This window comes from Folsomia candida, unplaced genomic scaffold, assembly GCF_002217175.1.
Source record: "Folsomia candida strain VU population unplaced genomic scaffold, ASM221717v1 Fcan01_Sc002, whole genome shotgun sequence".
In the NCBI taxonomy this organism is placed as follows: domain Eukaryota; kingdom Metazoa; phylum Arthropoda; class Collembola; order Entomobryomorpha; family Isotomidae; genus Folsomia; species Folsomia candida.
In genome coordinates, this window is record NW_019091194.1 from 5,973,519 (window position 1) to 5,991,884 (window position 18,366).

The following is an 18,366-nucleotide window of genomic DNA, read 5'->3' on the forward strand; positions in this document are numbered from 1 at the left end:
GTGGTTTTTTCCTAGTGGGTTTAGGGTCAATCGCCCAGTCCAAACTTGTGTGCTAAGCGATTCTACACCTTCTAAAAAAATTTCATCAAAATCGGTCCATAAACAAAAAAGTTATTGCAGGTCAAAGTTTGGCGAAAGGCAAAACACCCCTACTTTAGGGGCGTGGTTCTCCGAAGAGTGCAAACTTCAAACTCTGAAAATGGTTGTAAATGATGGCCCCCCTTGGTGTGTACATATTCTGAAAAAATGGAGTTCTGAAATTTGCACATTTCCATGATACATGGCCGGGAACATTGAAAAAATTCATGTCGAAATTGTCCAAAACAGGCGAAACTCAACATGACGTAGAGTAGTAAAAATCGATATCTAGCTTCAGCTAGGGCTAAAAAGTGCGTCGCAAGTGAAATTGACCCATGTCGTAAGGGAATGGCGTCGACTTGTGGAAATTTCGACATGATCCTATAAAGCTCAAATTTAAAACCAATACTCCTCCACCATTCAAAATAATTATTCTAGCACTTTTGGCAATGTCGACAGCCCATTTCGCCGAATATTGACCTTTAAAATGTCTAAATTTCAAAATCGGCGAAATTGACTGTCGACATTGCCAAAAGTGCTAGAATAATTATTTTGAATGGTGGAGGAGTATTGGTTTTAAATTTGAGCTTTATAGGATCATGTCGAAATTTCCACAAGTCGACGCCATTCCCTTACGACATGGGTCAATTTCACTTGCGACGCACTTTTTAGCCCTAGCTGAAGCTAGATATCGATTTTTACTACTCTACGTCATGTTGAGTTTCGCCTGTTTTGGACAATTTCGACATGAATTTTTTCAATGTTCCCGGCCATGTATCATGGAAATGTGCAAATTTCAGAACTCCATTTTTTCAGAATATGTACACACCAAGGGGGGCCATCATTTACAACCATTTTCAGAGTTTGAAGTTTGCACTCTTCGGAGAACCACGCCCCTAAAGTAGGGGTGTTTTGCCTTTCGCCAAACTTTGACCTGCAATAACTTTTTTGTTTATGGACCGATTTTGATGAAATTTTTTTAGAAGGTGTAGAATCGCTTAGCACACAAGTTTGGACTGGGCGATTGACCCTAAACCCACTAGGAAAAAACCACACCCAAAGTGGGTGTGGCTCGTCAATTTTTTTATGGGCACGTCTTTGACCCCCCAGAGCTCGGAAAATGCAACAATATTAAGAGAAAAGTGCTCGGGGAATTACTTCCAATAAATTGGCCTCTTTGAACACTGTGGTGTGGCGTGGCTTGGCTGTGACATTAGAGACAGAGGGCAATAGCACCAAACACATACATAACTTGTTTATCCATTCCTTCTACTACGCTGCATAATGTTATGTATGCGGCAAATGACGGGATGACATTATGAAGGGCTTGGAAAATAGGAGAGATAAAGAGACGCCCACCGAAATATATAATCCTCCGACATTTCTAGCTAGGTAGTTTGTGCGTATGATCGTTGACTTGGTGGTGGTTTTAGTGCTTATCATGCGACATGAAGTATCCATATAATACTATTTTTATTCATTCCTGAAATGCATAATCTCAATCTATCGCTTTTGTTATTTCATATGCATCGTTTATTTTATTGTATTGAACTGGACAACAAGTAAAATAAGAATAAACAATAAACCCACCACCACTTCCTACATATAAATAAAAACGCATTCCTTACGATATATGTAGTAATCCATATGTCATTTGAGTATGAAAACAAAGTCAGTTTTTGTCAACTCGAACATTTGATTCAAATAAACAAAAAGAATGAGAGAAATCGGACGACTTCCGTCTTAATCAAAGCACAAAAGACAACGTATCAAAGAAAATGATGTCTATAGTTATCCAAGATGCAAATTAAGTATTTAAATTTGATCACAAAGAAATAATAATGACATTTTACAATACAATCTAAGCCGGATCCTTTCCATCTTGTGAATGTATGTTCACGTCTTTTATTATGATTATGAAATAAGTTTTTAGCTGGAGAAGGAATAATAATGTTTTATGTATCATCATGGGTAGCTTAAACTTTTATGAATTATATTTAAATAAATCCTTCCGATTTACATTTCCTCATCAGGATTTATGAGATGGGTTACGAATGAGACAGAGAGATGATGTGGTGATTGATTTATTCGGTAGGAATGATCAACCTCTGGTTTTCTTTTTCTGTCAAGCTACATAGTTTTGTATACATGACTCCGAACTTTTTAGCTCAAGTGTTCCTACAAAGGTCACGGTCACGTCGGATTGTTAGTTGTGTAGCGAAAGTAAAAAGTGACGCATTGCCAAACAGTAGCATTTTTGTACTTATACGGACAGACACATCATGCCAAATGACATTATGCTTTGTCACTTGAGAGGCAGGAGGATAAATTGTAAATTCTTCAGTTAAAAAAAAACTTGGGTTAGTATACACATGGAAATTTGCTGATTTCAAGTTTATAAGTAGTGTAATATCTGATGAAGTTAGGGTTAACTTAATAAATCTGGATTTATTTTTTTATGAAATTCAGGAGCAAGTAGAATATTTTGTATTTCTAGGTAGTAGAATGTATTGGTGTAGTTGCACTGGCCGAGTTAGAGGTGAACCATGATATTGGTACATATCAGCCAACGCCATCATGAAAACAGAAGCCATACGTTGCACAACCGATGCTTAAGAAGTCGTCACATTTACGAAGCACAATAACAAAGCGACTCACAAATGTTATAATTTTGAAACTGCATTACATCGTGTTAGTCATAACATGTTGCAGTTAAACTTTAACGCAGGATGTTATTTTTTTCAACCATGTTTATGCAATTAAATAGCGCTTAAAAATTGGCAAAACAAAATAGTTTGTAAATTTGTGCAGCATACTCTGCCCATAAGGTATTTTAGGTAAGGTGTTTATCCAAGGTTCACTCTCATTCTTAATACTTCGATCTTCTCTAAAAGTGGTAAATTGCGTCAAAACTTGACACCGCAACTGTCTCAAGTCTCAAACCTTGCTATTGTGCAGATGCATCATTGTTACACTGGAATAGCATTCAAAATGCCAAAACCATCATTCATTTCGTTATTCAATACATATTATTATTATGAATCCTCACACGTACATTTACATTTTCAACTGACTGAGGCAAGCTAATAGGAGACTCAACCCTTCCACAATCAGGGAAAAATGCCAACTATACAAAGGGCTCAACCTCATGACATGACAAATGGTGCATGAACTCGGGGCTAAAAATAGGTCTTTGTAATAATGTCCCCTACGAAAAACAACACATACATATTTACGTATGGATGGACAGTTGGTCAAGCTTTTAGCCCTACAACGGCTAAGAACTATAGTAGACGCAGTATACCTACGTACATGTGTGTACATACATATTATATAAAAGGAGGATTCAGGCACCAAGGGAAACATATTATGCACATGTTCACAAGCTCTCAGAAAAACGCAAAATTTGTGAATATCCCTAAAAACAAATAAGTAAACTTATTTATTCACACCTCGACTAAATTTTACCCCTTCTCTGCAACGTATAGATACATACATATGCACATATGCAATATGTGGCAACCCAAGCCAAGTAGGAAACTTTTTTTTTTCATTTTCTAGAAAATCATGAGTTAAAGAGATGCCACGAGACCTGGAGAGTGGATAAAATCTTATCTTGGCTTGTATCAAAGATGCAATTTGAGTAAAAGTTAAAAAGCGAAAGGACATGTTTGATCGTGCCATGTGTCCTTGTGTTTCGATGTGAACGTCCTCGATTATTAATGCAGGGAAAGGGTAAAGAGATAATAATTTTACAAATTGTTCCGTCTGCATTTATTCAATACATGCACTCACACACCGACGAATGACATCATATTTTCAGTTTCAAAAGTTGTCTCTTCTTTCTACGACTGTCGCAAAAGTCTACAAAGGACCGGAACTACATCATGAATGAATGATTTCAAGGGCTCAGCTAAATAATTCTCATTCATCTTCATCATGTCCCATTCTTACAAATTCATAGCTATTCTATTTCCTCAACAATTTGGAATAATTTCTTTTGTTCGAGTAGGAAAGATTCCAGGTCTGAGTGAGAATGAGGCGTTTAATCTTAAATGACCACTTCATTTCACACGGTGAGACGAATATCAAGACCACACCGCAACACATGCACTAAAACCAAACGTATGTTCATATGCATACCATGTGCATTTGTACCCATGTACATACGTCCACATGTACGGTCATTCTTTTCTTCGTCAGTGGTGACCAAAATAAATTTGGTACATAGAATATTGAATATGAAGATGTGAGCAGTTGACAGTGACACAAATGATGCAGGAGTTAGGTAGCTGTGCAATGTAACGTATGGCAAGCATAATAAATATAATGCACCAAAAACTTTAAGGATTGGCCATCCAGAGTATCTATTCTCCTACCCACCCACTGGGTCGGGAACCCTTTGATTAGAACAGTACAGGCACCAACCACCTTTCTCTCAAAGAATAAGCAGGTGGAGGAACATTGAGCAAACTAACACTTTACGTAAATTATGTACAAGTTGCTCGATGCTCATTTACTTGGACTAAATCCGATTTAAACCTCTCACTCAAAAATCTATAATAATACAAACCCTTCATTCAGAAAAGGGTGATTTATACAGTGGGACGTTTTTTCTTCTTCTTGGCAAAGAAAAAAGGAAACAATGAACTTTTTAACTAACTTGAAGCTTTTATAACTATTTTGGGAGAATAAACAAAATAGATTGACCAGGCCACTGAACTTTAGTAGTTAGTGTTACACTTGCTACATATATATGTATGTTTTATAAGGGTTTAAAAAGCACACATATATACATGAGGTTCTGTCTTCACGGTGATAAGAAATTTATTATGTATATTATTATACAAGTTAAACTTATTTAAACTAAGCTGACTGTTTAACAAGACTCTAATTCTATTCATTATTTACTCTGTTTTTGAACATGTGCCAAGTCATATTTTCCTCGAATGCATTTTAATTTAACTCCAGGAACATCCTGCAGTCTTCCGCAACGGACTAGAACAATGTTGTGCTCCTGTATGAAAAGATAAAACGTATTGACATTTTAATAGCACGTCTTTCAAATTCAAAACACGTGATACATATATAATAGAAAGAGGAGAAAGAAAACAATAACCTGAAGATTGTGTCCAATGCCGGGTACATATGCAACAGCCTCCTTCCCATTGCTGAGTCGAACAAGAACGCACTTTCTGTTTGCAGAGTTTGGCTTCTTGGGCTTTTTAATGAGGGTCTTCAGAACAATACCTTTCAACATGGGTTTGCCATCAAGGGGTTTACGTGGAGGTCGAAACTTTTTGTGAGGTCCACCCCAACGATGCATTTCTTCTAATGAAGCAAAGCTCCGAGAGCAACCGTTAGTATTTAATTTCTCAGATAAGCTGCAAAAAATCAACCATTTAATCATCCGTCATGACTATAACAAAATATACATTGTATCTAAATAAAATCATGTTATTAATATTTTTGTCTTACCACATAACTTTTTGGAATAAAGACGACGATGGAGAGATTGGGCTTGGAGAGGAAGCTTTGATTGGAAATTGATGAGCCAAGGCGCATCTTGTTGACAATTTGGCACTGTTCTGGTGCTTTAGCATTAACAAGGAGGATGAAATTCGGCTTTCACTACCGCTAACTGGTGTTCGCAGTGCTGCAGAAATAAAAGGATGAAATTGGTTGAATTCCGTGAACAAATTAGAAACCTCACTGTGAAAAATATGTAAAATAATAGCAGTTGGCAAGCAAGGGGAGAAAGATAATAACAAATAAGGAAAGGGACCAAGGGTTAGTTACGATGGCTTGAGATCCTCCACCTCAGAAACAAAAGAAATGTGAAATGAGGCTCGATCACCACATGGCATTATCAGCATATCGCGTCACTCATTTAAATTAAAGAAAATGTACCCAAAACAAACTATTTCACAATCTCTATTAAAAAATAAAACAAGCCCCATGAAATGAAAATTACTTACAGCAAGAAAGACAATTGAATAATATAAATATTATATACTTTAATTGGAATATTCAAAATTTTACCATTTACTCCAAACTGGATAATAGCACGGCCTATACGATGTAAAGAATTTGACCACATTTTAATAGCTATTTATTATAAAAAACGACATAACAATTTTATTTAGTTTTAACAAATATTAAAAAATTTGAGCAATCTCAAAACTTTTACAGCCGGTGCAGGCAGTGTGTAAACCGCGCCGTGGAGATTCTGGCAAGAATGAGAATGCAGCTTATGAAAAGGAAAAAAAACATCATTTCTCAAGCTAGATTTCCAAAAGCTAATTTTTGATTAGTATTACAAATTGCAAATGAAAGTACTCTAAGAAAATAGGATTCAAAGCTTTATGCAGTATTATAATTATAAGTGTGACTACAAGTGTTTCAATTATCAGTATTTATCAGTATTTATCAGTATTTATATAGAGAAATGCATGCAAACTTAATATGCACATTTAAGTGTAGTTAAAGCACACATATTATTTGAAGTTGAATAATTTATAATTTCACATTTAGTTGGCTTGGGGAGTAAAGGAACAACTCTATGTTGGCAGATTAGAAAAACCTCCACTTGATTCGGATGGACATCAACAATCACCGTCCGCCGTCCAGCCTCACCAAAATGACCAATGCAGTGATCATAAGTTGTCAAGCATGTCGAATCGGCCACTTGCAAGATTTTTGTACGCAAATTGACATCATTTAAGACATAAAATAATTCTTCTAATTTTTGGTAAATTTATATCGGTATCAAAAGACATTTTGTTTAGTTTGAAGGGCATCAAGATGTGACATTGCAAAAGTCGTACGTATTCCTCCTCAGTATAAGTGGTCACTGACTACAGAATGAGTTTGCTAATGGGATTTGGCAGCAATTATGCAATCTATACTTATGCAAAGTTTGGCTTTACCTAAAATATTATTATGTACAATGACCACTATGTCATATGGTAGTTATGCAGCAGAAATTATGTAAAGTGATCGGAGTACCGGAGGCCCTCCCAAAGTGGTGTGAACGGTGTGGTACCGGAGAAAATTCGCTATGAAAATATTTTTACTCACTCGGACACCCTAATTATTATGACATGCTATTCATTCAAGGAATTAAGCTCTGAGGATTTAATTTAACCGTTCCACCTGTAAAATTGGATTTATTTTTGGATAAAGTTTTACTTATGATCATATTTTGTCGAGCAACCTGCACCATTACGTTCATATGTATTTGGATAAACGATTTCCTATATAGTAAATTGTTGCTGAGGATATGGTTCTTGGCAATCGTAATTTTCGCAAATTCATTCAAAGGTATAGCGCACTGGCATCTCCTCTTCATTCTCAACGCCGACTATTTTGAAAACTTGACCACGAAATGAGTAAAACTGTACAATATTTATGTCACTTTGAAATGCTATTTTTTTTACCCCAGACAGTGCATAGATATTCAAACGTTTCATAATTTATTTGGTGCTAACTTATTCATTGGTCAACTTTATTTTAGTCACACATCCACGAATATGCATATTATGCATGTTCTTTTTAGATTCGGACAAACATATTTGTTTGTCTTCAGAACTATTGGTACAATGAACAAATGTTAATAAATGAATCATAAGAATTAACGAAAATGAATGACGAAGTATGTTCAACGCATCTAATGGAATAATGATGAAACTAAATCACTTTAAATGAGTAGCACCAGGATGGGAATTTTATTCTCCATAAATTGTTGTATAAAAAAATCAAAAATTTCAAGTTTAGCACTGGCCCAACTGCGCAAGAAATTCTTGCTCTGCTGGCATGGGTTGAATGTCAGTCTGGTAAAATGCCTTTATCCCTTCAAACATCTTAAGCTCTTTGGTCTCCACAAACGACAACGCCAAACCCTTTCTCCCATAGCGCCCGGCTCGGCCAACCCTTCAATTTAATAATAATTAATTTTATCAATGTGTGAGCTTTAAATCGTCTGATGTAAATTACCGATGAATGTAAGTCTCCTTGTGAGTTGGAAGATCATAGTTGACAACAAGATTGATTTGCTGCACATCAATTCCTCTTCCAAGAAGGTCGGATGTTATTAAAACCCGGTAGCCTCTTTCACCTCGACGAAATTTAGCCATTATCTCATCCCTGTCCCTTTGTGTCATGTCACCAGTCTACATTATTTCGACCGGATAGAAAGTAATAAAATGAACCGTTAAAAAAGACATACTACAATATTCTCGTGTAACTTACGATGCATGCCGACACGTGACCAGCGTCAACCAACTTCTTTTTAACTCGGACAACAGTTGCTCTCATGTTGCAGAAAATCATGCCACGGGATTTTTCAATGATAGGGAAGAGGTCAACTACGGTAAGTATCTTCTCAGCTGCATCCGCCACGTTAACGTAATATTGTCGAATTCCATCCAATGTAAGTTGAAAATCTCGGACAAGGAAAGTTACTGGATTTCTCATAAATCTCCACGCTAATTTGAGAATATTCCCAGGCATTGTGGCCGACATTAGGATTACTTGAGCCGCAGGTGGAATTTTCTCTAGGACCTGAATTCCAGAGTTAAATTGATACATTTCAGTTCGTTTGAGGTAATAATATATTTTTGGATAGATAGATACATGTTACCGTTGTAAGATCTCGTCCATAGGTGCCGTCCAACAATTGATCAGCCTCATCAAGAGCTAAAGTTTTGATACCATCGGTAGATAAATGAGGCCCGTATTCGTCCCCATCCCCAATTAACATGTGCACTGTTCGACCCAACGTTCCAATGATAACTTGTCTTCCAGCACGACATGCCTTCTTACACTTTTTCATATCCCCTCGTCCTCCCACACAAGTGTAGCTGGTCACGTTTGGTTTAATCATAAACTTGCTCAGTTCCTGAAATACTTGTTGAATCTGAAAATTATACACAGAGATTAGATTCTTGGTCTGAAAATATATGCATGCAAAATAGCATGTGCAGACATACTTGTTCAGCCAGCTCTCGTGTGGGCGCTAGGACCAAGGCTTGACATTGGGGGTCGCTTCTATCCAATCTTTGGAGCACGGCAATTACCAGTGCGGCAGTTTTGCCCATCCCTGACTGGGCCTGGACGATTGCATCTTGACCTCCGATACAGGGGACGATTGCTCGTTGCTGAATAAATGCAGGTTTCTCCAGCCCATAGTTGTGAATCCCTCGCAAAAGTTGGTCACTCAAGCCCATGTCTTCAAAACTTTCCAACACATTTTGATTGATGTTTAAAGCCGAAAATCGAATAGCTAATCCGACTTCCTGTATAATTTGTAGTGTATTAAATGATGTAATGTATTGTACTTTTTACGAGTATAATAGTACGAGTTAAAATCTTGCTTGCTTGCCTCAACCAATTTGGCATTAGGCAATTGGACTACGCCAGGTCTACAAAAAATCACAGGCTTCTTTGGCTTCTTCCTCCTTTTAGGAACGTTGCCCACTTTTGCAGGAACAATGCTTGACATTTTTGGGTTATCTTTATTGAAAAAGAATATTTGACAAAAAACTGCAAATCTCAGCTGGCTTTAGGTAGTTGTGTAAGTGCAAAGTATAGAACGAAACAAAACAAGCTAGCCTGCATGGAATTGTGCTATTCCATGGCTTCTAGCCATGCGAGAAACTGCCAGTTTTGTGTGACAAATAAATTTAGTGTGGGGGCGTTAAGTCGTTTGTACTTTATATACAACTAAATATATGTCGTGAGAAATTACATTACTGGAATTACACAATGTATGCATATAAGTGTACTACTGCCATCATGGAGTACTAAACTGATATCCATTCAACATTAGATAATGTTACACACTCATCGTCGTCTCTTTAAACATATTGTTTTACGAACTTTAATTACTCATCATTCTTATCCTATTTATTATGATGTAGTTCTACATCATAATAAATCAATTTTGACACAACTTAATAATCTAGACCGGAATGTAGATAATGAAATATGTCATGACAACAACAGTTCTCATTGGTCAAAGACATGCATATATCACGAGTTTGAGATTAGATCACGATCATGCGTTTTTTAAATGTGTTATATAATATAATGTGTAATATGATATAGTATGCAATTAATTAGGCATGTATTTCCCTTCCCCATAAACAATTTGAAACACGTATGATTTTCTCATTATTTCTGGGTTGCATTTCGTTAATTGGTCACTTCAGAAATCATGACATCAGAAATCTCATTTTTTTTGTTAAATTGTATTTCCTCCGTAGACGAAGTAAATTTGATCTTTAGGTTTCGAAATCCCACACCCACGTAGTCTCGGAACTGGTGGAGTGATCTTGGTTAATGGGCCAGAATCCCGCTGCAAAGCCCCATTCCCTCAAGGGCCGAACACTCTACCCAGAATGCGTGGTCATTCGAAATACATGCTCAATGGTTTCTCAGTATGTCATATAAAGTGTCCCCACAGAACCCGTGGGACATCTGGGAAGATTAACATTGTTTGGCATAGGTGAGGGTTCATATAACATATATGGGAAGATGACAGGGACAACAACTGTGGGGACATTGTCCCTCTGTCCCCACACACTCCCCGGCCACTGGTCATTTACGAAAAAATATTATAGAGATGCGATTGAGGACCTTGAAATAAAAATAAACACTTTCATCTCCGACATTGTTTTTTTTCGGAATCAAACCCCATTTAAGTAAGGTTTACAGGTCTCTAACTTACGCGGAATGAAATTGTCGTGAATCAACAACAAAATGACATTTGAATGAGTGAGAAATGGGTTAATTTCACGAAAATTCTGAAACTCAGGACTCCTCAGTTTACAGGTCATTTACTTTAAATCTTACATTATTGGTTACTTGTTGAAGTAACCATGACCATTTTAAAGGTCATTTATTCGAATTTGAATACTTTTTCTGAACGTTGCCATACTTGTTGTTATGATAACAATATACAATATGACCAATAACCAGAATTTTCACGTGAAATAATGTGCAAGCATTTCACGGAAATACCTTTCATCGAGTTTGAGTGAAAATTACGCGTTGTTTTCACCGTTGACAGGAGAACTATTTTGTTAAATTTGCGTGAAATTTTCACGCAAAGGCGATTTGAAAAACATGACCTGTAAACTGGCCTTATGCACACATATATGCACATTCAACTTATTTTTTACATATACCTCAAACTGGATCCTGGGATAAATTTTCAATGCATTCCTATGGAGAAATGGGATCCGCTGAAATCTGGGGTGTGACCCACTGGGTATGAATTAATTTCCAAAAATGTTCAATACTAATAATGAGTGCTAAATTAGGAGAATTTTTTACATTTACGCATGAATCGCACATTATAAGATGTAATTATATAATTACCATATCAGTTAGAAGATGGCATTGTTCTTATAATTTGTATGTGTCAAATTACGCCGTATGTACATATGTCGAATTAAAATTGAAAAGTATTAAGCCAGTATTAAGCGACATTTCTATGGCGTTTATGTGTAAAAATGATATGTCTAAAGACTCGATACCGTTTTGGATAATTAAGAAACTATCAGACTTCTGTGATTCTTATTAATTGTAGTGCGTGGTCAATGCAATTGTTCTGGGAGCGAACATATCTAGCTTTTCTTTGAGACAAGTTTTCTGAAATAACGAGTCTGAAATAACGACCGAATAGATTTAGTCGTCTTTCGAAAGTATGGATAAAGGGCTTTAATCAAGCTTTAACACTTGTAGCAATTTTGGGGTTTATATGACTATGTACATACATATATGATCCGAAGGGTTGCGAAATGACGTTATTTCCATCCAATCTGAACAAAATCTGAAAGTTTTTTAATTTCACCGTTTTTCATCCCACTGAAAAACGTACATTTCATCAACAACTTAATTCCGTGCAAAAAATACATTAAAACCTATCAGTACAGCTTTGCTTAGCCCGAACCAGGAGTGATTAGTAAACCCATGTTTGTCAGTAGTGTTCTATAAAATTATGTGCTACTATTTTGCACTAATTCTTGTATCAATCCTTCGTATTACTAGGCTCCAAGTTCTAAAAAAATATTTACTATCCCTTCCCCTTGACTACGTCCCATTGGAGGTCATCTCTATAGTCCCTCTGGTTAATTTTTGTTCATATTTGACTTCATATTATTTCATGAGAAAGCAGTAAGTATCTCTGGTCCTTTCAGCTTTCTATGTTAATTTCTAAAAACCGGTATGGGTCACCCCATAGGGTCGTTATAGATAAAAATTTTACCAATTTCATGTCATATTATTCCATTACGACCCATATGCAACCTCTCCACCAAATTTCAGCTCTATGTGACGATTTTGAAAAATTAGTATGGGTCACCCCATAGGGTCCCTCAAGATGAAAATTTTTCCAACTTGAATTCATATTCTTTCATTAGACACCATTAGCAACCTATGTGCCAAATTTCAGCTTTCTGCAACAATTTTGAAATTTTGGTGCATAAGACCCCACCCACTCCGATGACCCCCACCGGTCAACCACTTGACCGATTTGGCCCATCTTCGAACTCGTTTCCTAACTTTGTCCAATATACATATGGTAAAAATTTCAAGTCAATCGGTCAACTCGTTCGAGAGTTATCGAAAGACAGACGGACGGACGGACGGACGGACATGACGATTACATAAGCTCTGGTTCGGGCTAAAAACACAAAATTTGAGAGTGATTCTTAAGGTCAATATGCAGTCTATATAAATACACTATAATTTTCAAGTTAGTAAAATCGATCCTGGAAGAGTGTTCGTGTTAAAACTACAAGAACACGATGCATAATCTACAAAGTGGGAGGATGTGTTGGCAATATTTCGTTCCTGTGAAGGGGTGGAAGTTCCCCGTTGTTCCAGGCGCCTCGTTTCTCACCAAGTCATGCACACATTCCTACATAATTACACGCATCTAATATCTAATATCTATAACCATCAACAAGTGGTTTCCTAGTTTATTGGAAGAAATTCTCGAAAATAAAATCCTTAATTAGATGCGATGAGATGCATCATCCCTTTTCCAATCCTTCCTCGTGTTTCTCCTCTCACTCAATAATTTGTATCTAGTTACGATGGGCTGAGAGTGAGATTAAAACTGCCCAAATTGGTTTGGTGTTTGTATTTTGTATGGAGAAAGAAGCAAAGAAAGGTTGTTATTAGGTCTGGACAGGTGACGAGATTTACACGTTCTCATAATTACGTGAAACCTTTAAAACAAATATTTGTTTGGGAACATTTATGCCATACCTACTCGTGCATTTATACTTACGTCAAATAAATAGCTATTTATATGTACATAGATAGTTCAGATTGGATTCAGGAATGAAATGCGGTCGACTCTCTTGCTCGCATGATCATGTCCAGTTAACATTTTCTCATTTTTTAAAGACCTGTTGATGCCCAATAAATAGCGAGTGGTGACTAATGGACGGAGCGAAAAGAGTCCCTGGAGGCCCCATCGTCTTTGTACGTTCGTATGTGCAGGCACTCCGCATCCGCCCTTATTTTATTCCCGATGGAATTTCTAACAAGTCCCAGCGTGAAGTCGAATCTCTCCGTAATCACATTACTCATCTCACATCACACAAATAAATACACATAGCAAAACAGGGTTTCGGATGAGACATTGGCAAACAATATTGTTTATGTTGTTATTTTGAGAAAAATGCATTTCTCTAACAGTTGGCAAGGGTTGTTTTACTTTATAAGTCATGAATTTACACGCATGTGTTTCACATTCGTTCTAATTTTTTCATAACTAGTTGATTGGTTCGGTTGTATCAGTCTGAATCAATAATTTGGCCAACCCTGTTCACTCTCTGACTTGATATTTCCATGATTTTTTAAATATTTCATTTCATTTTGATGTTTCTTCCTCGGACGATGTGTTGTCGGACAGGCGTGTACGCTCATGGCTGGCAGATTGTTCATTACCTTTTCAAAGCGAGTTAACACGATCAAGAAGACTTGGCAGGTAATCAGTTAGGTTGTAAAAGAACTCAGCCTCGTTAGCTCATCCGTCCATCTAGTCCTACTATCCATCCATCTACCATCATCATCATCGGCTCCGCCACAAAGACAAAGTCATCCCATGATTACTTATTATTGTATATGCACACATGTACATACCTTCGATAAATATATGTATGCACAACAATAGTCAGCCCCAATTTAGACAGGGTAGCTATTGTTTTTTTTTCTGAAGGAGGATGAACTGATTACAATTCGGTGGACCCCTTAAAGGGTTCACTCACAAATATCTATCCATTTATCGCGAGTATCTGTTATTGTTGCTACATATAAAATGCTGGATTTTAGTACGAATGCAGGAGTGAGTCTGAACACTTAGCTTAATTAGGTGTCATGTCATGTCAGCCTCAAATCCTACTCTGTCACTCCATCTAAACAAAATTCATAAACCATCACTTTGGGCAAGTTACTATGATTAATTGCACCCTGGTTCATTTTTTATTCATAAGTAATCGTGAAATGACAAGAAGTATTGCTTCCAAAACGAGTACGTCCCTTGTGCGTTTTAAAATCCATGCCTACCTTAAAGTATGAATTTGTAAGTAAGTACATATGTATGAAGACCAACTATCTAAGGGCGAGAATGATGATAATCTATTGTTTATAGAATTATAATGCGATGATGAAATGTGACGGTGATGAAACGCAAGTATTTATTAATCAATTGTATTAAATTGATGTAAACCATTAATAATTTTGATTTCAAAGCGATACCATCATCGCGTAAATCGTGTGAAATTAAATGCATGAAAAATTAAAAATGCATAAATAAATATGTGAATAATATGTACTTAGATACACATGCACATTCATGCATATTAGTACATATGCGTGGCAATACATGTACATATGTAGATCAACATGCACAGCAACATTGAAAGAGTGTCCCCTGTAATTTAATGGAATGGAATGCATTTTATTTTATTGCCCGACTACTTGTTTGAAAGATTCTCTTCTTTTGGTACTCGTTGATGGTAATGATGGATGATTGTTCCCTGCTCGCAGTGAGATTATCCCTAACGAGACAAATGTGTCTTCCCAAACAATAAAACGCTTATCAGGCCAATCAATGCTCCTTTAATTCTAATCGTTACCCCTTTGTCCAGAAATCAGAGAGTTGTTTGAGCAGTGTCGGAATTCCAGGCGAGGAGCTCATCGTTTTCTTCTGATCACCAAATGAAAACTCTGACCATTTTTCCTTTCTAGTTTTTATCTATCAATGCATGGATTATTGCTACACGGGACGAGTGAGAGGATGATTAGGATTCGACTGCGTTTCAACCACCTTCATAAATTTTATATGGTTCACTTCTCATTTCGTTGGAATCAGGTGTGATGATGCAACAATACATTTGCATACTTGCGGCCCAAGTGATATTCTCACACGAGAGGAGGTGAAATAAATAATAAGGGCTGGAAGGGAGGAAAAAAAGTTTAGCGATTTGTGAGGGAGATTACAGATTTTATTATGGGAGATGTGTGCCTCTGTCCTGTTTGGAGTGAAAGCATGAGATGAATGATGCGACAATTCAGAATTTATTGCTAGTTATCCATTTTAGTGGTGACTGTGACATGAGCTTCATACAACATATTAAAAGATCAATTGCGTTTCACTATATGCAAATGCTAATTAATTTCAAAACTATGGGTTTCATACGAAACAAAGTCACAACTACATAAGAATTTATGTAAGTACGTGCGTCATGAATACCGTATTACATTAAGCAAATAAAATTCAGCTTTGTACATGTTTTGTCGAATCATCCCGATTAAAAGTGGGTCATGTTTCTTAACCCTATTTATTTACACTCTTTGTACTGCTTAATGTAGTTGCATAGGTTTTACATCATGCACTTGTTGCAAGTGTTACTAGAAGTTTACGGTAAATACATGTGGCTGATATGGTAACCATTCCAAGCCCTCAACGCGGATATTGCCTGGAGATCCGTCAGCCCATCTCATGGATCCTGTATGTTGGCCAGCCCATCTCATGTTTCATCCACAAGGGATGTATCATGAAGATGATATGCTGGTTACGTTTTTCTACATCCATCGAGGGCATTACTTGTCGGGTAACTTTTCCCAACAGACGCATGTACCTAAGCGTTACACGACTCATATTCGAAGTCATCGTTTTCATAGTCAAGTGTAGATGCACAAATATGATGCGCTGTAACACATACATATTGATGTGCCTACGTTCATGTTGTGGATAATCTAACACATAGGTAATTACTTGTAGAATTGATCTAATGGTAAAATTGGAGTGAATTTTGAAAACAAAATTTAAAAGAGACAATTTCTGAAACTCTGCCACACAACTTATGGACACCCTTTTTGAAAGTTTTAACCCCATAAGATAGAGTCGGATCTTGGTCTTCCATGTACGTAAAAGGTATCGAGCGAGTCTTGGCTGGAGACAACTAATGAAGTGAACCTTCTTCTTCTTCTTCGCCATGCAAATGCAGACAAAGATCTCCATCTCGGAAGAAAATGATGATGGTCGTGGAATGGTAAGAAGGAATATTGTAGGTCCACACATTACAGTTTTACATCCCTCCACATGAACATCATGGTCGTTTATGTACGTAACTGGCTGGAGGGATGGTTGTTTTGTTGGGAATGGAATGCTTGCCTGTTGCTTCGTGGTCGTCGTCGTCTCCTTCACCATCATGTTATCATTGCATCGTTCCATTACCATGCTTTCGACGTTGTACATATGTACGCATACGTTGCAATAACCAAGCAACCTGGTTCATGAAACCAACAGAGAAAAGCAAAGTTGTCAGTCGCTCATAGAACTTGGTGGTGTGTTGTAGTTTAAGGAGAGCGTCGCTTGTACATGAATACCACGAAGCAGTACCGAATACGGTTTTTGTGGGATGTCATCATTTTTTGAACGCATTTTGTGATATTTGCTGTCAATACTGATTTGGACAAGCAGGAGGATGTAAAGTTTAGTTACATACATAAATAATTCTGGATTTTGACGTGTATTAACGATTAATAAAACAAGTGGAGTATGTTCTACGAAGTACAGTTTGTGAGACAAGTTGCATAATTTTTAACTCGAACAATGTTTGTACGTCAGTTAATACTTGAAAAATAAGGAACGTGCAAGGCTGTTCAAACAGTGACGGAAAAGAAAAAGGACAATTCAACCCTACTTAAACTTTGATGTTGTTGTTGATCTAGAGTAAAAGTGAAGAAGAGCCGATTGATTCATTTTGCATGTTGTGAAAGTGTGCCCGGTTCCATTGGGAGATCAGTCAATAGAGAACTGAAAGGAATATTTACGCATCCTTGGGGAGCACGGAAGGAAATGAAGAAATAGAAAGAGAGACCCTTCTCCCGACCCTGCTTGATTTTGGGCAGTGACATCGTATAATTTTAAAGTTTGACAGAGTCGTCAGCTCAACGATAGAGAGACCCTGATGTACAAAGAAGCAGAAGAATAACAAGGATATACCATTTTCTGTCTAAAGAACAAGACGATTCCCTTTTCACTACTTCCAGGTGAGCATGAACTAATCATAAAGTTATGTACAATCCAATCCATTAATTTCCTTCTTCGAACCGAAAACGATAATAATTTTTCCCCAGACTTTTATTAAAATCATTAAACTGCATCATTTTGCATATGAACGTGCACATTTACATGTTCCTAAGTTGCATGAAATATTGCTAAAGCCGCATGGGTCTCGAAGAATGGAGGGTTGAAGGTCACTAACTCCACACTATGTTCATGCACATCGTCGTCGTCTCGACTTGATCCATCTCAATGTTTGTTCTTTGGTTCTTGGAGAATAATAAGAAAAAGAAGACGAGTAAAAGAGCAACAAAGAAAAGGGCACAACATCTGCCATTCCGTATGATACGTTGTCTTCTTCTGCCATCATCATCGTCATTTCATGAGATCCAACTCACGCTCTCGCTCCCTCCAAACATCCATCCAACAAGATAAACGTGGTTGTCTCTTATACATTATTAAGGACTTGAATTTATGAGAACTAAATGTAAAATGCGGTGGTAATGAAATGAAATGGTTCCCACTCTCCAAATTCTCTTAATTGATACACTTATCTCTCTCTTATTTATTCGGACAAATATTTGAGCTTCCCATGCACCCATCCGTCCATATGTACATAGACATACGCACTGACTCTGAGAAGAAGAACCCGATAGTAGACATGCAATCCCAAACCAAAGAAAAGTTCAAGTTCCATT

General features: G+C 37.0%; 3 protein-coding genes across 3 annotated transcripts in view; 1 reads left to right on the top strand and 2 right to left on the bottom strand.

The window, feature by feature from the left end:
• Positions 1-4,880: 4,880 nt before the first annotated feature.
• LOC110844256 (40S ribosomal protein S12, mitochondrial) lies at positions 4,881-6,302 on the bottom strand. The gene is made up of 4 exons (XM_022090412.2): positions 6,121-6,302; positions 5,557-5,734; positions 5,198-5,462; positions 4,881-5,095 (listed from the first exon to the last, which is right to left on the bottom strand). The coding sequence occupies exons 1-4, from the start codon at positions 6,176-6,178 to the stop codon at positions 4,982-4,984; spliced, it is 615 nt and encodes a 204-aa protein (XP_021946104.1). The 5' UTR covers positions 6,179-6,302; the 3' UTR covers positions 4,881-4,981.
• A 1,474-nt stretch (positions 6,303-7,776) lies between these two features.
• On the bottom strand, positions 7,777-9,784 carry LOC110843940 (eukaryotic initiation factor 4A). The gene is made up of 6 exons (XM_022090007.2): positions 9,461-9,784; positions 9,069-9,374; positions 8,720-8,995; positions 8,329-8,640; positions 8,074-8,249; positions 7,777-8,010 (listed from the first exon to the last, which is right to left on the bottom strand). Exons 1-6 carry the CDS (start codon positions 9,578-9,580, stop codon positions 7,851-7,853), a joined length of 1,350 nt encoding a protein of 449 aa, XP_021945699.1. The 5' UTR covers positions 9,581-9,784; the 3' UTR covers positions 7,777-7,850.
• Positions 9,785-16,924: 7,140 nt separating this feature from the next.
• The window catches only part of LOC110843089 (interference hedgehog), a 33,205-nt gene continuing 31,763 nt past the window's right edge, over positions 16,925-18,366 (top strand). Inside the window, exon 1 of the mRNA XM_022089004.2 lies at positions 16,925-17,655. The gene's annotated coding sequence lies outside the window, so the exon portion shown is untranslated. The remainder of the gene's footprint in view (positions 17,656-18,366) is intronic.

Excerpts from the sequence above, each read along its gene's own strand:
- LOC110844256 (XM_022090412.2), bottom strand. The coding sequence starts at position 6,178 with ATGTGGTCAAATTCTTTACATCGTATAGGCCGTGCTATTATCCAGTTT. Across the intron at positions 5,735-6,120 it reads TATCCAGTTTGGAGTAAATG|CACTGCGAACACCAGTTAGC; the intron begins GTAAAATTTTGA and ends TTATTTCTGCAG. Across the intron at positions 5,463-5,556 it reads TTATTCCAAAAAGTTATGTG|CTTATCTGAGAAATTAAATA; the intron begins GTAAGACAAAAA and ends GATTTTTTGCAG.
- LOC110843940 (XM_022090007.2), bottom strand. The coding sequence starts at position 9,580 with ATGTCAAGCATTGTTCCTGCAAAAGTGGGCAACGTTCCTAAAAGGAGG. Across the intron at positions 8,641-8,719 it reads ATGGACGAGATCTTACAACG|GTCCTAGAGAAAATTCCACC; the intron begins GTAACATGTATC and ends TCTGGAATTCAG. Across the intron at positions 8,011-8,073 it reads AAGGAGACTTACATTCATCG|GGTTGGCCGAGCCGGGCGCT; the intron begins GTAATTTACATC and ends ATTAAATTGAAG.